At 33.3% G+C, this 25,529-nt stretch overlaps 3 protein-coding genes across 3 annotated transcripts; 1 reads left to right on the top strand and 2 right to left on the bottom strand.

Annotated features, from left to right (window-relative positions):
• Window positions 1–1,380: 1,380 nt before the first annotated feature.
• Window positions 1,381–2,493, bottom strand: LOC140867559 (cyclin-dependent kinase G-1-like). Its single transcript, XM_073272635.1, has one exon. The coding sequence runs from the start codon at window positions 2,491–2,493 to the stop codon at window positions 1,381–1,383; it is 1,113 nt and encodes a 370-aa protein (XP_073128736.1).
• Window positions 2,494–5,914: 3,421 nt separating this feature from the next.
• Window positions 5,915–14,321, bottom strand: LOC140874274 (guanosine nucleotide diphosphate dissociation inhibitor 2). The gene is made up of 13 exons (XM_073277550.1): window positions 14,064–14,321; window positions 12,366–12,428; window positions 12,160–12,243; window positions 11,958–12,065; window positions 11,675–11,847; window positions 10,838–10,949; window positions 10,637–10,717; window positions 10,378–10,440; window positions 9,515–9,616; window positions 8,567–8,691; window positions 6,851–7,061; window positions 6,690–6,764; window positions 5,915–6,169 (listed from the first exon to the last, which is right to left on the bottom strand). The coding sequence occupies exons 1-13, from the start codon at window positions 14,148–14,150 to the stop codon at window positions 6,119–6,121; spliced, it is 1,335 nt and encodes a 444-aa protein (XP_073133651.1). The 5' UTR covers window positions 14,151–14,321; the 3' UTR covers window positions 5,915–6,118.
• Window positions 14,322–20,116: 5,795 nt separating this feature from the next.
• On the top strand, window positions 20,117–24,929 carry LOC140876429 (ankyrin repeat protein SKIP35). The gene is made up of 4 exons (XM_073280390.1): window positions 20,117–20,213; window positions 20,428–21,446; window positions 21,959–22,391; window positions 23,818–24,929. Exons 2-4 carry the CDS (start codon window positions 20,707–20,709, stop codon window positions 24,631–24,633), a joined length of 1,989 nt encoding a protein of 662 aa, XP_073136491.1. The 5' UTR covers window positions 20,117–20,213; window positions 20,428–20,706; the 3' UTR covers window positions 24,634–24,929.
• The last annotated feature ends 600 nt before the right edge of the window (window positions 24,930–25,529 follow it).

The raw sequence follows: 25,529 nt of genomic DNA, 5'->3' as shown, positions 1-25,529 counted from the left end.
TAATAACCGTTGTTAAATCTTAGGTTACGCACAAACATCAATGATTATGAAGTATTTGTTAACCGCTTCTATATCAATATATATAAGCGGTTATTCTCCGATGCTATTGTTGCATTCGCCGCGTTTTACAACCGCATCGATAGGACCTATAACAGCGGTTATACCACCTCTGCGGGAGTATCTACAGAAGCGGTTGTTGCACCGCCGCTGGAGTATCTATAGAAGCGGTAATACCTCCGCCGCTAAAGCAATGAATTAAAAACGGGTATTGACCGTTTCTAATAGTAGAAAATGTGACTAAAAATAAACTGATGATTCGTTTCATAACCGCTCTAATAGATGGCAATAGATGCGTTTAGCAGCCGCCTCAATTGAACACCAATAGAAACGGTTATAAAAGCTGTACCACCGGGAGAGACTTTTGCTTCTAAAACCTTTAGCTCCGCCAACAAGCGAGACGGGAATTGAACCGGAGGTAAAAGTTTAGAAGCGGTGGCAAACCGCATCTAAAGCTTTCACACAACCAGAGAATTTCAGAATTAGGATCATCTTCATTGTAACACACATGACCATAAATGAACAGCTTTTGTGAATCTGTTACATTAAATTATCAATCCAAGAATCAACAATTTTATGACAAAGATTCAAGCAAACAAAAAAGTTTGTTTGTTCGTTTGTTTGTTTGTTTACCTTAATTCCCCTCGGTTTTGAACACAAATTAAAACTGCCATCAACAGCTTAATTTGAAAGTACGTAACATATATATATATCAGTATGAATTAGGAACCGCACAATGCAAGGTCCCCCTTTGCATTAATGTAGTGAGAAAATGAATGGCATTACGTTTCTGAAACATAATTAATAGGAGTCCGTGTCTAATTAGTTTGTTATTATTCAAAATCCCGGCCAGTAATTTTAAATTCATATGATACGAACTTTGAAGTAAATTTTTTAAATTTGTACTACCATTTAATTTCTTCGCACAGTTCATGATAGCATCTGAAATATTATAGGAATTAAAAAATAGCGCAAGCTTAAGACATGAAATATAATATTTAATATACTTATTAAGCTTAAAAAATACACATAAAAAGGTCTTTAATTATATATATTCCAATCAATATCAATGGTTTGGAGTATTCGTCAATATATATATATATAACACCTGATTTAGAAAACTTAATTAAGATGAATTAGAACATAAAGTACTTTTACAATTTTACTATATATATATATATACACAATGAATGAATTATATATATATATATTAACAATTAATGTTTTCATCATAGCTAAAAGATGGATCATCAAATGTTATGTTTACAGACGTGGATCGATCCATGAACCTCCAAATCAAACTAAACTAAAAATTATACATAATTAATCGATGATGATTTCCCGAAACCAATCGTGATTGAGAGCATCCTTGGCTGTAATCCTCTCTTCCGGATTGTAAAGCAAGAGCTTGCTCAACAGATCAATCCCCACTTGCGAAAGAATCGGCCCGAACTTCCTGCTCAGTAGATTCAATGGCTGTACTTGTTCTTCAAACTTGAACATGCTCCCGGGAAGGCTCGAAAATCCCGGCAACCTGATATCATCCGGGGTCCCAAGTATCTCGTACACCTTCTTAATCTGATCCATCTCCGAATTCCCTCTGAAAATCACTTCTCCAAGCAACAGCACTTCAGCCATGATGCAACCCACTGCCCACATATCCACGGCGCACGAATATGTCTTCGCCCCGAGAAGCAGCTCGGGTGCCCTGTACCATAAAGTCACCACATGAGGAGAGTAGGAGCCGAATGCTCTTTCTCTTTCGTATCGCCGCGACAACCCGAAATCGCAGATCTTGGCTTCTCCCTTGTGGTTGAGAAGGATGTTGGAAGGCTTCAAGTCCCTGTGCATTATCCTGTTTTCGTGGAGGAAGCGGACACCCTCCAACAACTGTTTGATGAGAGCTTGTGCTCGAGTAGTCCCGTCGAAAGGAGGAGTTGTATTTTTCATTGCCCTTCCGAGGTCGTTCTCCATATACTCCATGACCACGTAAACGCCGTCGTACTGGTCCACGACGACTCGCTTGAATCCCACGAACGATGGGTGGCGGGTGACTGATTTGAGTATGTCTATTTCTCTGGAAGTGGATTCGCAGAAGCCGTCAAATTCTTCCTTGATGGCCACCACTTGGCCGGTCTTCTTCTCCATGGCTTTGTAAACCACTCCGTACGAGCCGTGGCTGATTTCGGACAAGAGTTGGTATTCATCCACGCTTCCGTATCCGACTGAATCTAAGCCTAATGTGTTCTTCGACAAAACGCTTGGGGGTGTTTTCGATTCTCCAGAACTCAGATTAACAATTTCTACCCTTTTCTTGATCACGATCCCAATCTGTCCTCCCTTGCTTCTTCTAGCAAATTTCTGCCTCCGAGAAACGCCTCCGCCGCAGCCCTTCTTGGATCGACGATCCAAATGACAAGGATGTTTGTTTGCCATCACAATTTTTTTTTTTGGTTTGGTTTCGCGTTCGAGGATATATAATGAACTTGTGACTTGTATGTCAATTAATTCAAATATTTTTATTATTATTATTATATACTCCGATTATATTTTTGGAAACCATATCTAGAATCCATCGTGTAAAAGATATTTATTTGTATGTGTATTTTAAATATCTTGATGGTTTTGATATATCGTTTCCTTGTTAACCAGAGCAAGTTTAGATATAAAATCATTTTATCTTCAAAAGTTGGCTTTTAAATTAAACTGACATTTTTTTAAGAAAATAATTTTGTATTTGGATAAACAGATTAAAAAATGTTTTTTTTTTTAGTTATTAGAATAATAATTGAAAAGGTATAAATATAACTTTTAGAAAAACACTTGTTTTAACTAATAAATGCTTTTAAAACCAATATAAAATAAACCTATTCAAACACATCTAAAGCAATAAAATTAATTGTTTTTTTAAAAAAAAAAATTGTTTTTTTTACTCTTTTTCATTTGTACTGATTTCACAAATATTATAATTGTCTAGTCTCTCTCGTGATTTTGCAAATATTACACTGCAAAAATTTTGTTTTCTTTAAATACCTTCTTCTTTTTTTTGAAATATATATATATATATATATATATATAAAAATAAATAATATTTTTTACTATTTAGTTTCTTAGTCCAAACACACTTTTATTCAACCACCACATACACAACGTTTACTTTATAAATTGGATAATAATAAATTTTACAAAATATTTACTTTTCAAAAATATGCGGTTGATCAATAAATTTGATTACTAATAATGATACACATTTCAAAAGTTTTAATCAAATTACTTTGATGGAAGCTCATTTTTTTAATCAACTTATTTTTTAAAAAAAAAAATTATACATCTATATCAATACTATTGTAAAGCAAGAGGACCTCTTACTAACTTATTTGGTCTGCGACCTAATTACATCAATATAATTTTATATAAATGTCTCAAATATACTATCATGATATTCACTCTTTTAAGAACAAAATATCATAAAGACCTTTCCACACTTCTTTCACTCTTGTAACCATAATGCACCTTTCTCTCCCACAAAATTCTCCCAACTTCCATTCTCTTTCATTTTTTTTACTTTTTTTTCATTTGTACTGATTTCACAAATATTATAATTGTTTCTCTCATGATTTTGCAAATTTTGCACTGCAAAAACTTTGTTTTCTTTGAATTCTACACGCATGCATTACGTGTGCACAACAACTAGTATGATAGTATCTATACAGTTTACACGTGTACCTATAAAATTTATTCGAATTGTGATAATTGTATATCAGATAATTCATTTTTATAAAAAAAATAATAACTTTAAAATTTATTAAGTAACTTTTCTTTAAAAAAATGATTATTTAGTAGCTTGTACAATACACCGAATAATTTTTTTTATAATATATATTTTGCATATCGTATAGTTGACTGCCACATTTTTAGTACATTTGAAATTTATTTTTTTTTATCGTAAGTACATTTGGAATTTCGATACACAAAAATAATAAACTTGGATTTTATATTTTTTTAAAAAAATCATGTATTTTATTTTTACTGCATTTATTTAAGTAGGTGTTTTTCCTTTTCGTTTTTTGTATGATTAGGTTTTGAGTAGGTTTTTTGTTGTGAGATGGTCTCACGGATCATTATCTGTGAGATGTGTGAATGTTACTCATATTTACAATAAAAAATAATATTTTTGACATAAAAAGTAATATTTTTTCATGGATAACCTATATTAATCAACTTATTTTTTAAAAAAAAAAATTATACATCTATATCAATACTATTGTTTTTTTTACTCGTACTGATTTCACAAATATTATAATTGTCTCTCTCGTGATTTTGCAAATATTACACTGCAAAAATTTTGTTTTTTTTGAATTTTACACACATTACGTGTGCATGTGTTTTCACATTAAAAAAATACTGAAAAAAATTAAATTTCACGAAAATTCTCATTTTTATTTTTATTTAATAAGTTTTTGAATATTATATAAAAGGTCGTTGAAAGTAACTCATTCATTTAATGAATAAAGATTGTTAGAAAACATAAAATAAAATATTAAATATAGATACTAAATTATATATATTTGAGTCGAATAAAAAATATATATAACCTTAGGACGAGACATAATGTATACTATCTATACTTATATTAAATATGAATGAATAAAGATAAAATAGTAGGTTGATCCGTTGATATAGATTTCATCTTAATTGCACGATCACCCTCATTTGCTTAGATATTTATCATTCTACGCATCTAATTTTAATTGCAATACTTTTGATAATTATGAAATTATCGCTATTTTAACAAAAAACAATTTAAAAAAAAAACTGTACACGCACGTAACTCATACTTCCAAGCACAAGTATTATATTAAGTATAACATGCATAAAAACTTGTGATGTTCACTACATATAATTTTTAGAGTAAAATTCATTTTGATACACGAACTATTAGTAAAATGTCAAATTGGTACATGAACTATTAAAAATGGTTTAATTGGTACATAATCAACTTATAAAGTCAATTTTACCCTCCACCTACATTATTTTAAACTCTAATATTTTTGTTAAATTAAAATAGATACACAATTTATTTTTAAATTTTTATTATTAATACAATTATAAACATAAATTTATATTTATTTAAATTTTATATTACAAAAAGAGATCGTACTCATTGTACGAAATATTGTAAATATTAATTAATACAAACATGCACATACACACATATATATAACAATTGATAAATTATATATTAAAAAATAATATATATTAAAAATATATAATAAAAAATATATATATTTCTGTTTATTTATGCTATATTATTATTATTTATATTAATCAAATTTAAAATTATATATGTGTGTCTTTCATTTATAATCTATAAATTTTACGTTGAATATTTTTTCGTATAATGATATATAATATTTTTTTTATAGTATAGTAATTAATAAATATGAATTTATATTTATAATTGTAATTAATATAATAATTTAAAAGATAAAAATATGTATGTAGTTCAATTAATCAATTTAATAACAATATTTAATTTAAAAACAATTTAAGTAAATGACAAAATTGGCTTGAGTTTGATTATATACCAATTAAACCATTTTCAATAATTCATGTACCAATTTGACATTTTATCAATAGTTCATATACCAAAATAATTTTTACTCATAATTTTTATTACAAATTTATCATCACTACATATATTTTTTATTAAAATTAAAATTAAAATTTACTAAAACGACCAAGCAAGCAATCTGATCAATTTTATTCATCTACTTTTATAGTGCACCACCTTAATTTTAAATTACCCACATAGAATTTTTATATAAATTTTAATTTATTTAAAAAAAAACTGCAATAAACTCAAACTTAGATGCTTGCCACAACTGGAATCCAAACAAATATTCGCAAGAAAACAAGGGAATTCTGAACAAATGTTTCGAGTTTTAGATAACATTAGCAAGAAAAACAGTCAGGTCAAATAAAGCTGAGTTCCATCACAGACTTTTGTTTGGGGGGTAATTTAGCACACAAAAGTGCAAGTACAAACAACAGAGTTTGCTCACTCTTCAGCAGCACTTGCAGCACTCAAGTCCACATTGAGGTCAAGAACCTGTGACACCAGATGAAGGAAATCAATTACCATTTTTCCAGTTTAATACGGTAAACCGGTGTCTTAAAGTGAATACAGGTAACAGCTTCCGGTCCAAGTTATTCAATTTTACATATAGTTGCATTAATCGGTTCAAATCTCCCAAAAAGTACAAAGCAGCTAATAGATAGTTAATACACGGTTCCCATCTTTACAAGTTACAACATCAATTTCACCCAACAACAAAAATGTTTTGATATTCCAGTAGACTACTATGCATATGATTGGTTAAGTGAATCTAAGGATATGAAGCGGTATCCATTTTGTCAGAAGAAACTTTCCCCATTGTTCATCCCCGAAAGGATAATATTTTAAACGGATTTCACCAGACATGCTAACCTTGAAGCAAGAGGGATGATAAAATGATTCTACTGCTTTTTAATCATACAGGGTCAGGCAGTTTCCGTAAATGGATTATAATGTGTAGCACTGAAAGATAACAATAGCGTTAAATACTGAAGTAGAGAATTTCAAGTCTCACCTTTCCAGTGATCAAGGTATACATATTCAGAACATCCACGACCGTGGACTCAAAATGAGTCGTGGCATCATAACTCTGTCACAAAGAGTTGAATGAGTATATAAACAAAAAAAATATTGTACCAAGCACTTGAACAGGAACAAAATTTGCTAGAAACTTACTGTAGATACAAAGCAATTATCCAATGAAGGCTCGTTGACTGGTTCATATCTGTCATAAGTTTCAAAGAAAATCTCATCCACGGGTCCAAGAAGATCAATACCAGGCTTCAGTTCACTCTCAGGGTGGTCGGTTTCTGCTTCTGTTGACACAAATGCGATATATTTCCCTTTTGGAGCAACATTGTGGGAGTAGGAGCAACAAAACAAATACCTGTAAACAAAAAAGTAATATCTTATCGTACATGTGTAATATAACCAAAGTGTTGGCAACTAATAACTTCTGTAAAAAATTAGGACTGAAACTGATAAGTAAAACAGCTAGACTGCAAATTATCCTGCGGTGTTGAGTTTATTTTTAAAAGCCAGTCAAGAATATAAGCAGAAAACACAGGAAATCAAATTCCAAGGAATACAAAATGGGAAATTTGGATTTGTCATAAAAAATTAGTGTACTAGTGCACCCATAAGATATTACTAAAGAAGTTAACTTTCAAAAAGTTAACTTTTCGATGACCAAACAAATTATAGGAGATGCATTCCAGATGGATCCAGATTTGCATTAATTAAAATTCATTGCAATCATTAACTTCCCGAGTTCATTGACCGTGCCTCTTTGCTAGAGGTTTACAACTCCTATTTAAATGGTCAAATGGTTACAATGCTCTAGACATCGGTCAAATGATTACAACGCTCTACACTGACTAGTTCTTCAAATCTATTCAATGAAACAAATCAAGCATTGTCCAACAAATTACCAACCCATACAACCTTTTCATTGTGGTGCCTAATAGACACATTAACAGAAAAAATAAATTTATTTTGCATCCATCCTTTAATAGCTTCCTCACTCGTTACTAAAGCACAAGGTGCACAAATGGCCTGTAGTCTAAACATTTACAAATAGGTATAATATTTTAAAATATATATTGGTGTAGATGTTTATATCATGCAACATTTGATTGTACTTTTCAAACAATTGAACAACGAGAGAGAGAGCAAATATCCATTAGTAAATTAATATCATGTCACATTTATAACATTAAATAAAACAAAATATTGTGAAAACTGTTTTAAGAGACACTTCAGAAAGAGGTCGAATCTAGGTACTAGGTAGGGCTTCGCCACACCCCTCCGCCTTTGGACATTTAACAACAATGAGACCGACAATCGGGTTTTGAGAATGGCAGTTTATTAAAAGTGCACGGATTCAGTGAAAAAATACAGACATCTTTCGGCGGTCTTGAGGATTCCCTCCAAACAGATCGCTACAACGATTCCTTACCGTTAGCCAAGATCATAGTGACATATATATCAAGTTATCAACCACATACAACAACAGCAGTGAGACACCGTGACAACTGATCTATTACTCGCATTATCACGTGAAATATTACTCCAGAATTTCGGCCTTGAGACCAAGAAAACTCCTCCTGCCAGTGTCACGAACTAACTGAGGGCCAATCAACCCACCCACAAACAAACACATACATACCAGACCTCCATTCTTCTTATAATGAAAAATCTGCAAATTCTGTCTGAGAGTGCCTTAACATGATGTGATTATTGGTACAAGTAATCGCACATGGCAACAGAAGTTACTCGGCTCACAAAGTAATCACATTTTCACACTATAAGAAACATATCACATAACCTCACAGGTACAATTATTCTAGAAAACCATAATCATATTATGTACACGTGAGTAAAGTTACTTACATATCTGATCTCCGGCCCAACTGCTTCTGAGGGAGAATAACCTGCGACGAATGAGAATCATTGGTATTTGGGATGGGGTGACTCATGATAGCTATAGCTCTGGCAACTTTTCCAACCTTCCTCACCTGAAAAAGCCACATTGTATTATTAATCATAATGGTACATGTATATGAAAATTATGGTTGAAACAAGATTTGGGTTTCCTAAACTATGACTACATGTATAATGGTACACTGTATTTTCTATTGCAAACTGAAACAAATGACTATTTATGATGGAAAATAACGAAGAATTTTTAATTGTTGAAATAAGCAGAATATTATTTTTTTAATAAGTTTCTTCATAACAAAATAAAATACTTAAAAATATATTTAACAATTATATGGTTAAATCTAAAATATTGAATATTAATTCAAAATTATAAAAAAAAAATATAAGTTCAATAACATCAACAAAAATCTATAATTAGCGGCAAACATTATAAATTATAAAGTAAATTGACGTGAAACTTAATTTTCACAGTAAACAATAATAAATTATTTAAAAATAATCAAACAAGAAAAACAGATGTATTAAGTAAAGAGAAAAAGCAAAAGGGGTAAAATTTTGATAAAACAAAAAAGGAGACAGCCAAAAACAGAACGGGGGCCATATTTATGTTTTGAAGTTATTCTATTATGTCTATCGTTCGTTTAGAAACATAAACCTTCAAATAAGACTTTTACCTATTTATCATTTCCAGAGAAGTGAAAAACAGAAAAGCTTGCGTTTAAGACTCCCAAAATGATTGCTTTCCAGGGAAAACTATTTTTGGATGTCAAAAGCGCATTGAGGGGACGCTGAGATTATAATAATAATTATATAAAAAAAAATGAGCACTTCAAAAGGACGAGACGTAAAAGTTACGTGCAAAGGTACATAGCAAGTCAAATTCAGGAAAAGGATTACCTTATTAGGAAGGTAGGAAGGATCGCATACAACCTTCTTGCACTTGGCTGTTTCTCCTTCGGATGTAACACCAATCACCTGACCTTCATCATTAAACTCTACCTGACAGTTGACCAATTCCAAGTCAGCAGTCACGACATTAAATCACCCTCAAAAACCAACAAAACCAAGCAGAAATGTAACACACAGTAACCAAAGGTATAACAACTAGAGTGGCATCATCATCCTCAATGATAAGCAGGATACGAATAAAAGTAAATTGTAGCTTCAATTAAGAAAACTTATAAGCAATAATTTTAACCAAAAAAAAAAGAAACGATGAATGACCAATTGGAGTAAATGTAAAAAGAAAAAGAAACTACTTCACATTTTATGACACCACCACAAGTTCTAGAAACCCCTGATATAATGGAATGTTAAACGGAATTTCTCACCAAAAGAAGTAATATGCTTAAATGTCAAAAATCAAATGTCTCGTTCTATGAGGTATGACATCAAAATCTACCGTAGATAAGTTACAAGTTTAGGCTGTGTGTAGTGTAGGATCAGTCCCCTTTTGGAGAGTTACCTTCTTCAACTAATTCTAGCCCAAACTGTTAAAAACAACAAATTCACACTAGTAGGTTTCCAAGCCAAAACTTCCAGCCAGAAATGTTTTATTGGTGGTTAGAGAGTAAAATTACGAGTTAGTTAATCTCTAGCGAAACAATCGAAGAAACTTATTATAATATCATTTTCATTCATCATTCCTATATCTGTACACGGTAGATTCCTTTCTATGTTGAGACTCTGTTGGAGAGGGTTCACAGGGCGGAGCCACAACGAATGGAGTGAACAAGAAAGAAATACATGAAGCAAATTACCTTGCATTCAGGCTTATTCAGCATATAGGTCCCACCGTATACAGCACTAAGGCGAGCAAATGCCTGGAAATATTAAGCAGCAGAGAGAAGCTAACATGAGGCAGAATATCTGAGAGAAGAAAATAAGATTGAGGCAGAGTGCAAAAGGGAATAATCTTTTCTTAGGATAAAAGACAAAGCAAAGATCTCAAGCATCCACAGCCAATTAAACTTCAATAAAAAAAATATTGGTACATGAACCCTGAATAAAGAGGTAAACCTGGGGAAGCTCTCCTAGGCCATATAATGGATAGATGTATGGTGATCCTCCAGCAAAGCGTGCCAAAGACTCCTCGTAAAGCTTTAACACAACCACAATTTCAGAAAGAGACATCAGAAGTCCACGTTCAATTGCCTTTTCAAGAGCACAAGAAAAAGAGAGTGGAACTGAAAACTTTCTTGAGGTCCAAGAGAGAATTACCTTCATCCTTTTCACAGTATCCAATGCTGGTTCATCCAAGTAACGGTCATCTCTGTGAAGAGCCAATGCATGACCGATTACATCCACAGTGTTGTCATCAAGACCATACTTGCTGTCAGAAGGCCACAATATTCGTCTCAGAACAAGTTGAAGGTATTAGAAGTTTTAAGGAACTGAGTATATACATAACCAGAATGGTTAAATAAAGATAATAAATCAAAGAAACATGCATCTGTTCAAGAATAAATTAATAGTATCTTTTTCTCACACAATAAGGATATTAATCATGCTAGGAAGGCAGGATCTTCATAATGCTTAAAGGAGAAATGCCCGTGGAAAGTTAACATTTGAGGAAAAAGATCCCATCAAATAGACATAAACAAATTTGCGGAAATGCATTCAGCATCAAGGAGATTACACTGTACAAAAATTCTAATGTTTGAATCCTGACAAATTCAAATACACTGCAAAAGAGTTCCTCAGACTAAACTTTGACCTCATTTACTGTTTTGGGTAAGCTAACATATCCACTGGTGCACAACACTGTAAAGTAAACATCTCGATCCACCTTATCTTTGTTAACCCTTTGATACTAAACTTGATACTTCCACTGCAATTTTTAATTTAAAGTGTACAAATTACACGAGCCAACCTAGTGAGCTCAAAAGATGACATAAGATGTATCTTGCCAGACTCCACTCAGGTTCATGGGGAATCTTATCAGAAACGAAACAAAAGGATCCTTGAAATATAAGGATGGACAAAACACCCACACACTTCAGATAAAAATTCCTAGAGTGATAACAAATAACGTATACGCAAAGTCATTGGTCATACGCAATAAACTCCCTAGTCGAAACTCTAGTCAAATCAATCCCTTCATGTGTTTTAGGATCATCTTCCTTGTAACCCTGAACATAAATGAACAGTTTTCGAGCACGTCGCTTCTCAAAGATGCCCATAAGTGGCGATTTGAGGGCCTCTACGTCATTTGCAGGCACCTTGTGAATCTGTCACATTTAATTTACAGCAAAATCAGGCCAGGATCAACAATTCTAGAGAATCTATACAACAAAAACTTATGACAAAGAACTAAGCAAAGAAAAAGGTCTATGTTTACCTTCCCCTTATTGTACACAAAACTGCCATCAACAGCTTTGAAATACAAGTATTTAGTAACATCAGTATGAATAAGGACCCGCACAAGTTCCCCGTTAGCCATAATGTACTGAGAAAATGAATGAGTCATAGTGGCATTATCGCTAGAAAGTTAAAGGAATAAATCTTCAAATGACGTCCAACAAGACACAAATAGTAAAAACCTTAGGGATCATGTCAACATTATAATCTCTGCTAGGACCCAAGTGAGCTGGTGGCTTATCACTCCCTCTAAACCTCTTCCATAGCTGCATTGAAAAAACAATAATAATAATGAAAATGAGAATGAGAATTCCCTTCAGATTCTACAAGTCATAATGGAGATGCTTGTTGGCATAGGTTCTTTAGCCAAAACAAAATATAATAATACCTGAATGAGATTGAGAGAGGATGATTCTCCACCATAATAATCGTTCCGATCCATGTGTAGAACCTAAATTCAAAGGCATAACAATGTTAAGCCCAATAAGAGTGAAATAAATTCAAAGGCACTGTGGTGATGATGAATAATTGGCAAGAAATCTACGGAACTTAAATATCCATTACACAGGGATTTAGTAAGTAGTTATGAATACATAAGTACATAATGTATGCATGTCAATGAATGTTAATGTCATCTATAACACATTAATAATCTTTTTTTTTGCTTTTAGCCTTTTACTTTTGTAAAAAAACAAAAACAAAAACAAAATATATTTAGAGTCTTAGACACTAGCAACTTTTTAAACTAGTCAACTAGACAAGTTTTACAACGAGAAAAAATTAAAATAGATCATGATTCATGCATGGCGTCTCTTAAGCAACATTGAAAATACACCATTTATTATCTCTTCACCATTTTAGAGCCAAATAAGTTTTTGACATAATGGCGAGCAACCCCGTCAAGATATTTGTTAACTCCTATTTCACATTAGCAAAGGGTGTAAAGTATACTGTTATTTGTTCCTTCAAACTCATGTGCATTAGTCTACACCCTCAATTGCATTAGTTTACACCCAGATATTCTTCAAAACAGTGTGCATATACATAATCTGTCTATTCACCCAAGGCTAGATAAGCACTCACTAAGCACAGCTGTGGTTTCCACTTTCATGGTGTTCTAGTTAATATTTAATAACATGGGTTTTTTATGGACTGATGACCCCTTCTCTCAGTAAACTATGCATTTGGTTAAGTCACCCAACATAGTTTTCGAACTTCCAGCACATGTGACAAGATTATAGGGTGAAAGGGAAGAGAAAGTTTACGTAACATATATGATGGGCATTAAAGGGAAGAAGCCTCCAAACAAAGTGAAACAATTGAATGTTATAAGTATATTGAGAATGCAAGTTCAAAGAGTTGTTGATGCTTCAAAGAAGCAACTGGGACAAGTCTTCACTCCTCTCTAGAAATGTGCAATAACTAATAGTTGACAGGATAAAGAAAATAGTCAAACTATACTTGCACAATGAGCAAAGACGTGAAGTCACCTATAAACACAACAAATCTCAAGACAATGTGAATTGTCAGATACCACTTGCATGCGTTGTTAATCCAAATCCAAACGTGATGAACCAATCCAAATCCTAAAGCCTATCACATTCAATTCACTGCCATCAATGTCAAAAATTATCGCACCTACTAGCTATTCCTCAGAGTTTTGAGCCCTCGTATTCTATGAAGAAATTTTTGCAACTGCTTTGCATGAAAATATCAATTTAGTGGCCCATTTGAAGGAATATTAGCAAAGTAAAAATAAAATTCGATCAAATAACGTAGCCAAGTAAATATATAGGAAATGGATTAGGCTCCTGGCGGCATCACGGTTCGTGCCAATTATTTCATCAAAAATCCTAATAGAATGCATGTAAATATGTAACAGGTCCACAATTGGCATCATTCATAATCAGCCAGATCATTTGAAATTAACACTAGATCCATTTCCCAAAATTACCCACAAAAAAATCATTCATCATTCAATAGACGAAGAATCAGATGAATCTGCATAAATCCAATTTGCGCATGTCCTAAGGTGGGGAAACAAAAAAACAAATGGTGAAAAAAAAGAGCTTCGAATAAATGAAACCTTAAGACCATCGACAGACAAGAGGCCGCTGAGAATGCATTCCTTGAGGCCCGTCCCCAACACAATCACATCGTACTCTTCATCCATCTTAGCTGATTTCTCAACTGAAATCCAATAGTCTCAATCAATGGAAACAAAAATCACCTTGATAGGGATCGGATCGCCGATAAAGGGAAAAAATGGAAACTAGGGATTTTTGTCAGTCAAAGGGATGGAGAGATTATTGCGTGTGTGGAGGGATCTAGAGGACGTAGGGTATATAAGTAGCTCTATGTCGAGTTTTTAAAGTGCTTTGCTCATTTCATTATATTTATTTATTTATATATTGTTGTATGATTTACATTTACTTAACGTTAATTTACCCTTAATCATTTTCATTCCTTCACACATATATCAAGTTTCATATTTAAAATATTACCATTTATCAATAATAAAAAAAACCGAATATATGACAATCAACTGGTAATGTAACGATAACAAAAACCGAACATATCAATTGATAATGTAACGAGAAATGTTAGATAATATTTTTTCCTAATCAGGTTGGATAACAAATTCTTAAATTTAATTAGATTGTTTTGGTTCGAGATTTAATTATAAAAACTCTACATGAAAATAAATTTTTCCTTCTTGCCACTCTTTTTTTAAGTATCATAAAGATATCTCCTTCAAAGAAGAAGCATTGGTTCAAACTTCAAACCCTTCCACGTAAATTGCTCACCCAAACCTATGTATTTTTGTTTATTTAAAAATGGTTTGTTCTTTGCGTAAGAATATATCAGGTTTGTTAAAATGAATAATGATAGAATCTAAAAGAAAAATGACAAGGTATATTTTATTCGATAAATACTGTTTTATTATGGGCATTTCACATAAACTAGAGTTTTTTTTAATGACGATAGTAGCCAATGAAGGTGACAATGATGAAGATGATCTGAAAGGTATGCTAAGGAGTTAGAAATGAGATTGAGATTCAGGAAGCGAATTATGATCCTATGAGTTGAAGATGATGATGACGGAGGAGAGTAGTTATGATAGAGCATATCTGAGGTGGGAGCCCTTAGTCTACGCTTCGTCGCAAGGACGAGGCTCGGATGAACAAGCGTGTGAATCTCACTCACATGGATCACCTACGGAATATGCAACCCCCTATAAAATATCGTTTTGTTTGCTTCATTTGCAACTCATTACTTTCATTTTTTTAGGGACACTCAAACTCTTCTCTTCACTTATTTATCTTTCGACTATGACTTAAGTGCCAGAGGGGCTACGTCGGGACATTCTCTCGGCCCCCTCTAACACTCTTTGTTTGGTTTCAGGTTCACTCCGTTCTTAAAGCTTTATGCTTAGGTTAGATTCGAATCTTGGATTTGACCCTTTAATTTTAGTAAGTATTATATACATTAATTTTTTGTTTAGAGTAGAAAACATAGTGGAAATTGAATTAAACTAATTTTAGCTAAAAATATACATCTCTTAAGCAAAATGCCCGTAATTTTATTCTTCCATATGGAAAACTTATATCGATTCTTGATCTATCCACGTGAACTTTAATAATATTTAATTTAATAAATAGGAATAAAACAATAACTCAAACGTTAAAATATTTATATAAAAAAAACTTTGTAATAATACACGATGGAATATCTTTTTGGTGGAATATAAAATATTGCCCAAAAGCATAAAGAAACGTATTCCTTCGAGGCTTTGTCTTCGAAAATCAGATGGCGACATATGGGCCATAATTATATACACTTGTTTATTCTTTTTTTTTTTTCTTTTGCAATTAAAGTTTTCAATGGTTTATTGGTACGGTTTGGGTAGATTGGGTTTGGTTGAAAATCAGTAATTTAATTTTTGGCTGATTCATGATTAATTGCATCATTGACATATGAGTTTATTTTGATTGATTGCAATTTGATTGTCCCCTTCAATTAAGAACATAGTACAAACGACGTATTACTGGTTAATTATTTGATAGTTAAATAAACTTCATAAATTTGCAAAAACGTCCCCGAGTTTCAAGCCACTTTTGAATCCAATCCAATGTTTGCATTTATTTCTACCATTCTCTTCAACCACATCTTCTAACCCTTTTTAAAGATAATAGCGTCTTTATGCATGTGATATATACAATATATTAAATATTTTGTGTTTAAAATGATTTTTATATAAATCGTGCATAGATTACATTAAAATAAGACAAATAAAAATAGGTTTTATATTTTTTTATATTAAATAAAATAAAACTTTTTGGTCATATGATAATAAATTTTTTTAATAAAAAAACATGGTAAAAATACCAAAACTAGTAACTCTAGACCCTCAATTTAATAACATATTATAGATCGTCCTAGTCAAGAGATTGTTATTAGGATGTATTCCGAATTCTGAAAACTTGTACGACAACAGCAACACAATCAGCAACAATGATGAACAAAGTCGAGGCGAGATAATCTCTCTATCCGCAAGACGAAATTGTCTGTTAACAGTGTTCAACGTTGGCGACAATCGTCTCTAAGATACAACGACTAACGATCGTGATATAGCAGCACTATAAATATCACGAACTTCAGCGAACGAAAATAAGTATCAACTTTTCTTTTGAGAGAGTGAGAGAGAGATTTTGCAGAAATCTGATGTATACGTTATCAGATGTTTTTCTCTATCTCATTATACGTTATAACTGATCATATATATAGCCTAAGACTTCAAACAATACATATTATGGCCTAAAGATGCAACCCGTGACAGAAAAATCCCACAAACAGACACAATTTTTCGGAGCCCAAAAGGCGCACCCGAGCGATAATATTTGACCGCTCGGGCGGCCATCTTTTTCTGAAGCCTGCTGTCTTGGCAAACGAGGGCTGCGCTCGGTCGGTAGTTTATTACCGATCGGGCGGCCAACAAATCTCAAGCCTACTGTCTCGCAAGGTGAGGGCTGCGCTCGGTCGGTAGTTTCTTACCGATCGGGCACACTAAAAAATAATAAATATTATTATTATTTTTTTCAATTAAATTTTATCCAAATAATAATAATTGATCATAAGACCTCGCCTCGCCATGCCTCGCCGGCCGCATGCGTTTGTTACATCGACTAGCGTCTTGCCCCTTTACAAAACATCGGTGCCCTAAGGGCCCAATCTCATAATCCAAAGTTGGATTATATAAGGTGAGCAATACATTGGAGTTGTTTCAATGTGGGACAATTTTTCCTCCAAATTATTTCACCAAATTCAAATTTTTGCATCAATTGGGACAAGCCTTTTGGACAAGTATTTCAAGCCCATTTCATGTCATTTTATTCCAACAATTTATTCAACATTTTTCCAACAGAGTTTCGAGGGCAGTTGTCTTCCCTTAAATTTTCATGAAAACAAATATCTTAATTTTTTTAAAAATTGTACACATAATATCTATGAATACACCAATTAAATTTCATCCAAACTACCCCATCATCAACCAATAACAAATGTTTGAACTTTGAAGAGTGTAATATTTTTTTCCTTCACTAAATTTTTAAAATTTTTATTAAGAAAAAGATGAAAAATGTTTCTTATAAGCTCTACAAAGCACTACCTTATGATAACTTGAGTCATGAGACCAATTTCTTAAAGGCTAGATGAGAACCAATGAATTGTTAGAGGAGCTTGTTGAATAATCTTGTAAGTGTGGGTTTGGACAATACATGACAAAATGATATCATATATAGTTATCGACGTGACATTGTAAAATAAATATAATATTTATGCAAGGAAAAAATGCTATTTAGCTTAAAACCACCTTTCGATCATGCAGGACGAAATGCTTGACTTATAGAAGCCGCATATGTATTCTCGATAATGTGGAGTAGTAAAGTCCACGATAAGTAAATGACATTCTGGAAAGAATGGCGACTGTGATACTTATTGTCTTGTTTTAGATGAAACTAAACAAATAGAATGGTTATAATTAAGTAGGGGTGTTATCGAACCGAGCCGAGCTCGAGTAGCACACTACTCGAGTTCGAGCTCAACTCATATTTTACTATTCGAGCTCGATCGAGTAGTAAAATATGTGATTGAGCTCGAGCTCGTTTGTAGTTCGAGTACTCGAGCTCGAGCTTGAAAATTATATATATATATATAAATTTAAAATATATGAATAAATAAATAAATATAATATTATATATATTATAAAATAAATATATATATAAATATAATAAATAAATAAAATATATAAATAATATAAATAATATAAATAAATATATAAATATATAAATATTATAAATAAATAAATAAATAAATATAATATTATATTATATATATTATATTTATTTATATTATATTTTTTTTATATATGTGGCTTATCGAGTAGCTCGCGAGCTACTCGATCACATAGTTTCAAAGCTCGATCCGAGCTCGAGCTCGGTCAAATCAAGCTCGAGTCGAGATTTGACCGAGCTACTCACGAGCTGCTCACGAGTAGCTCGGCTCGTTTACATCCCTAGTTATAAGTGATGTTGATGGGCTTTAACAAGGTCAGAGACACCCGAAAACACTACAATCTTGGCTAAAAAAATTGTCCCAGTTAGTCTATGTCGTCTTTTAATTTTTCAAATTAACTTGTTATTGATAGATTCTATGCTACGTTGAAATAGTGTTCGTTGCAAATATCGACATCGATTTAACAATTGATCAGTGATTTATTTATACTACATGAAAAATTGTGGGACACATTTTCAATGGTTTATATATTTTTTTGTTACTAGAGTAACATTTGTATGAAATATTAAATTTTTAATTATAAATCAATCGTGATTACATTTTAATTTAAAATATTTAATTTTTATTTGATGGTGATAGAATCTAATTAAATTAAAGTATAAATTGTTCATGTTAAATAAGGTCAAAGTTCACTAAGCCTGTGTGTTTGAGCCCAGAGAGAGTTCATGTGTTTGGAAGGCTCGTGACCCATTCACAAATAAACTCTATAAATAGAATACTTCTCCTCGTATTTGAAGATACTATCTCACCTTTTTCAATTTATGCTCTAAAAACTCTATAGTTTTTGTGAGTACATATTTTGGATAGATCATTGACTTTAGCGTCGGAGGATTTTCGTCGGGCATCTCTCAGCGCCTCTAGCCTCATTTCGTGACGCAACTAAAGACCCTAGTATTGCTGGATTGGATACGTAAGGAGCACTTGACTTCCTAAAGTTATGGTATACTCTAACTGACTGAAGTACGCAGAAGACCCTTTTCAGGATAACAAGGTTTCGAGCAACATCAATATTGTTTTAGTATTTCATGGGATCAATGAGCCAATGTCAAAAAAAAATTATAACTGCAATCCCAAACTTATGTAATATTGTTAAGTAATGAACTTGGACCTAACACAACCTCAAAGTTGGCTCAATGGAGGAAAGATTGTCCATGAACTAAAAAATAAAAATACATGAACTATTTGTATGAAATATTTATTTATTTATAATAATAATAATAATAATAATAATTATTATTATTATTATTTATGTCGCTACTGATAATGGATGGACAAAAATCTCTCTTATTACTTATAACTACTCACTTTCAACTTACTTTTTCAATAATATAATGCATGAACTCATTAGAATAACGATATTGGTCAAATTAATGGATGTGCAAAAATGCCCCTTATTACTTATAACTACTCACTTTCAATTTACTTTTTCAATTTAAAAATATAAAAAATACTTATTATTTTTAAATGTGACATAAAATATTTATGCACACAAATTTTTGTGTGCGTGGATTACCAGTATATATTATACTTTTTGTAGCTAAAATCTATATATCTCTACTATTTAATAATAGTTGAGAGACTTTTAAAAACTGCTGTCAAGAAGACATCAACTTTTGTTTCGATTTTACTCTTTCATTTCTTTCATATCCATTATTTTACTAAACTTTCCACCAATTCTACCCTAAAAAACATATATAAAAATAATATCTATTTTACACACATAAAAGCGTATACATTATTTTACACACGCATGAGCATATAAATTTGTTGCTGTATGTAAAACAAAAGAGCTGAGAATATCATTCTCCACAAATATAAAAGAGAAGGCAGCCACTCGCGCACGGCCCAAAGGCTCTCTCTCCCCCACTAATAATTTATTCAGGTCGCTCCCTTCTCTCTCTCTCTTCCCATTCCATTATTTTTATTAATTTTAATTTTAATTTAATCATTAACATTTTCTGCATTTTCCTGAAAAAAAACTGTAATTTATGTGAAATTATGTGAAATTTATTCTCCTTTTCGTATATTGATTGATTATGAGTTTGTTGACGTTTGAGGATATTTTTTGTTGATTGAGATGATATAATGCTTTGTAGGGTTTTGTTGATGGTGGGCCGATTTCAGGTTTGTAATTATTGGAGAGTTTTTGATTCAAAAGAGAGCAAAGTTGAAATCAGCCGCTCTTGAAACTTCTGACGAGGAGGAAGTTTTGATCTCTGAATTGTATTGTAATCAACGTTTTTTTTTGCCGCGGCATACGTGTTTTAGTTTTGTAGAATTGGCTGAAGCCGCCATGGAAGGAAATTAAGAATCTTGGATTTCGGACAATATTTTCTGAGGTATCTATTTGTCCGCGTGGGTTGGATAAAGTTAGAATGTCTGGGACTGAGGCTTCCCCTGTTACCTTACCTATGGAAGCAAAGAAGGTTTTTGTGGTAGGTAGAGAAAGTGACACTGAAAGTGAAATAGGCAGCCAATCTTTGGATATAGAGGGTGAAGTAAATATCGAAGAACGCCAGTGTTCTGAGAATGGCTTGATGGAAATGGAAATAGAAACTGCTGATGTTGAAAAGTCAAGTATGGGTGATGAGGATGAACATGGTACTAATATTGCCAATTTTAACTCAGAGAAAAGCGGGGGAGGCAGCCACAACAATGTAGTTTTCTCAAGAGAAGCACCGCTTGTAATTAAGGAAGATTTGAATACAAGTGCTTGTACTTTCGGTGCCGAGAAACTTAAATCCAGGCTGATTGCTTCTGAATGCGAGCACGGGAAAAATGAGAAAAAGCTCAGTCGTGTAGATAGAATTGAGCTAGGCCGGTTGTTTCAGGGGGCTGTGAGTGCTCGTGATTGGGAGCTTGCCGAGAGTCTGATCTTGTTGGCAGATTTTCAGACACTTAATGATGCTCTGTGCATTTCCTTGGATTCAATCTGGTTCTTGAGTACACACCGAGAAGTGGATGGAATTACTGGATTAATTAGAAAGATAATTGCTAATGGGGCATATGATTTCACTCGAGCTGCTCTTAGGACTTCATTTCTTGCTTCTTGCGTGTCTGCTTGTCAGAGTCGAACGATGAGCCTGGCAGACACTGTTAATGTGATGGCACAGAGGTTCTGATCTACTCCCTTTGCATGCTCAAGCAAGATGACTTGTTTTTTCCATTGTCAAACTAGTCAAACACTATGCTTCTCACAGCTGGGAGTTCTTTTGTTTTTCTTTCATGCTATTTTAGGTGATTTTGTTGAATTCTCCCTGGATTTTCTCTACCTCGCAATTTGAAAGTTAAGATTAAAGGCTGAATTTGTAAAAGAATTTTGCATTTGGGAGTGATTACAGAGATCTTCCCAAGCAAAATTCCCTTGATAGAAACTCTTTTAAAGGGTCCCCCATTGATTCCGTTCGAACTTAAGATTTTTACTCAGTGTTGTTCTAATCGAGTTAAGCATGAAATATGGCTCTCTATAGTAAAAAGGTGAAAACTTTATGTCGATGTCTCGTCAAATTGATGAAACGAAATGCGAAAATGTTGTTATATTTCATTTTCTTTTCATTCACTGTAATTCTCCACATGTTTGTAGACATATTTTTCATGTTTGAGAGTTTTAGCGTCATGTCCTACTAGGTTGCATGAGAGACTGCAGGAATGCAATGGGGATGAAGTTTTGAAGGCGGAAGCTGGTGCTAAGGTTCAGAAATTTACCGAGTGGGCTCTTAAATGTATAAGCTTCCATTCTCGTTGCCAGGGTAATAGGGACAGAGTGGGTAATCCCTCTGCCGTTGGAATCCAGCTCCAGTTATCTGCTTTTAAGACCTTTCTAGATATTTCTGGGAGCCATCTTACCGGAAAAGATTTTACGGAGGCATTTGATGCAGCTTGCTTCCCACTTACGCTCTTTTCTAGTTCATTTGATCCTGGTTGGTCCTCGGGTTTATCAGCAACTGCAATCCAAGGATTGTTGGGGATGCTGGTTGAGGGGGGTGCAGACAATGTTAATCAATGTTTTCTGGAGGCCTCACGATTTGGGAGCACAGAGCTTGTTCGCATTTTATTGCAGGTAATCACATTTATTGCTGTTAAGCAATGATTTTATGAACTATTTGTGCCATTGATAGTTTCACTAGTGCAACGTTGCAAATATTTTTGGTCAATTTGGAGCGGTGCTTGATGACTGTCCTCTCCCTTTCGTTAAATTCTATTGATTTAACTTCCATTGCCCACCCTTTTTCCCTTTCTCCATTTCAATAGTGTTGTTACTTTAGCCGTTTATCTTTCCAAGTCCTGGAATCAGTAGCTCATACGACACATTTTTTAGTCATGTACTTCAATAATTCTTTTAGCATCTTTTATCCTTTCAGCCATGCTTCGTTTCACCTCAACCCCCTCTAAATCATACGAGTACCCTGTATCTGTTATCTAATTCCTGGTGCAACGTGTATATATATATATATATATTTATCAACTATCGTCCTTAGATTGTTGCAACGTTGTGAAGCTGGATAGATAAGAATATTGAAATTCATTTATCAAAAGCAATGTACTAATATATTGGTCATACCCAGGCCATTAAAAATCAATGACAGACTAGAAAACTAAGTCTCCCAGAGATGAGTCATGAGGATATAAGTAATACATGTTCCCAATTAAATACAACTTAATTTGAACAAAGAGAGAATCAATACATTGCATAAACCATAAAAAAACCATCATGTTTCTAGCAGGCCAAGTACAATAAACCATGTATGATATTGCCAAGATCAGTATGAAACTTACTCTGGCTTTGAATATCCGGGATGGATTACATAAAGACACTTGCTAGGAAGGAAGGAACATTTAGACATTTAGTGTTAATCAATGCTGTACTCTGTCGCACTTTACTTTCGGGTGATTCTACGAATTAAATGATGGGTTGATGCTAAGCATCACTGCTTATAGTGTCATCTTGGCCATTAAATATTGATATCTATGAATTTAAGCTTGTAAACACTATGTGGCAAAAACAATGGCTTAGGTCAGATGCCATCAGGCACCAGAACATTTAGCAAAACAACAAGGACCTTTCCCTGAAGAAATTGGCCTTTGTTTGATTACGCTTCCTGCATTATCGGAATTTTGAAGGTTGTTTCTTGCTTGATGTGTTTTAGATTTTATATTTTTCTGACAATCCATCTTCCAATAGGAGAACACAATAGTGATGATTGAATGTTATCTGTTGTATGTGCTTTCATGGACAGTTAGTGTGTACAATCCTGAATGTTTTACAAATACTGTCCTTTTTTCACGGATAATTGTGTTTGCCCATGCTCTTGTGTGTTCTGATATTGGTGTTGAGTGTTGACTTGACTTTCTTTGCTCATTCATGCCTATGATTTGATCAATCCCGTGATTTATATTCTTATGGAAAATTGCAGTTGTAAGTTTTGAACTGAACGATTTGGTTTAGTGCTCTATATTAACGTGTTTTGGTTCACTTTGGGTGCTAGATTGCGCAAAGAAACAGCTTAGATGTGGATGTTGACCTGGCACTGGGTTTCGCTTCACATTATGGTAAAATCAGTACAATGGAGTGTCTTGTGGAAGAGGGTAATGCTATGGCTTTCTTGGGTCCTCTTATGCGAGCTGCTGAGAGGGGTTGCATACCAGTTGTTGAGTGGTTTGTTCAAAGGGGTTGCCGAGACATGGAACTGTGCCTCGCCCTCACAGCTGCCACATCTAGCAGTCAAGTAGAGGCTGCTGCATATCTTCTGCCCCACGTTCCCCAGCACATTCTTGCTGCCCTCAGCATTGAAATTCTGAAGGCGGCAGGCGAAAGAAGCGGTGGGTCTCTCGCTGGGGTAGCATTTCTCCTCCATTCCGACTTTTTACGGGATCCTGCTGCTACTTATGCTGTTGCTGACACGATCGCCAGATCTGAAGATGAGGCTGTTGCCCCCGAGCTCCGTGATTTTCTTCAAGAGTACTGGTCAGAGGCAGCTTTCTTGGATGGACTGGGACAAGGAGAAGTGCATTTCTCAAACTTGGTTCAAATCATGAAATGGGGCGAATCTCCCATCTGTTTAAGTGATCTGCCTGGTCCCTTGAGGGTGGCGATAGCATATCTGCCTTTGTACAGGGAGTGCATCAAGGCCGGAGGCAATCTATTATCACAGAAGCATCGTGGGCAGTTGGTGGAAGCTGCAAGAAGACTTGGAGGGGTGGTACTAGACGAGCCGGGCCAAAGGACAGAGTTACTGGCAGTATTGGAGCATCATCTTCCTCCTTTTTTACTCCACCCAGCTGTAAGTCGTTTGGCTCCATAAGAAGACAAGGACTCCTTATCTTATGGAAATCTCTCTCCCTCTACTCAATTTTCCTTCTCATATAATAATATCCGAAATTAGCCGTGTTGAATGAAGATGCATCGTCTCAGGTTGGCGATTCACAACCAACTTGAATATGAGTGAAACTTTCCGCAGTGGAAACTATGTGGAATTTGGTTAGGGATGTGAGGTGGTTTTTGGTTTGTAAATTGGCCACTTTTAATCTCACTTTTGTTGGACTAAAGGAGAAGGAAATTATGAGAAGGTGGTATATATTTTGATGCGGAAAATGATGATTTTAGTCTACATGCTTTCATACTAAAACATTTTTTTTTATCTCTAAACATTTCAAGATAACACAACACTTTTGGAAATTTGGTCCTTAAATTTAAAAAATATGTGACATATTTAGTCCTTGCCGTTATCTTTAATCATAAAGTTAACAACAAGAATTAAATACATCACATTTTTTAAAATTCAGGGACTAGAAATGTTATATTAAAATATTAGATTATATTAATTTTATTACTAAGAATAATATGATAATAAAGTCACCTTTATGTTATTTTCCCCTTTATTTTATTATAAATATACATATAAATTTTGAAATAATTTTTCTACAAAATTCAAACATAGTAAAAAAAAAACATACCAAGATATAATTTTACAGTATCGATTTTTATTTATCTTGTGTTTTTAAAAGTTCTTTATCTTGTCACTTTATTTGTGAACAAAATTTTTTACCTTCTAAAATAAGTTTACCCAAATGATTTGACTTTATTCAAATTTATTTATTTATTTTATATATATATATATATATATATAATAATAATAATAATTAAAAGCATGAATATCCATAAGATTCGACTAAAAATCATTTTTTTTATTTAACACAA

Source organism: Henckelia pumila, chromosome 1 (genome assembly GCF_033568475.1).
Source record: "Henckelia pumila isolate YLH828 chromosome 1, ASM3356847v2, whole genome shotgun sequence".
NCBI classification, from domain to species: domain Eukaryota; kingdom Viridiplantae; phylum Streptophyta; class Magnoliopsida; order Lamiales; family Gesneriaceae; genus Henckelia; species Henckelia pumila.
Note: the sequence above shows the minus strand (reverse complement) of the source record. Positions and strands in the feature narration are given on the sequence as shown.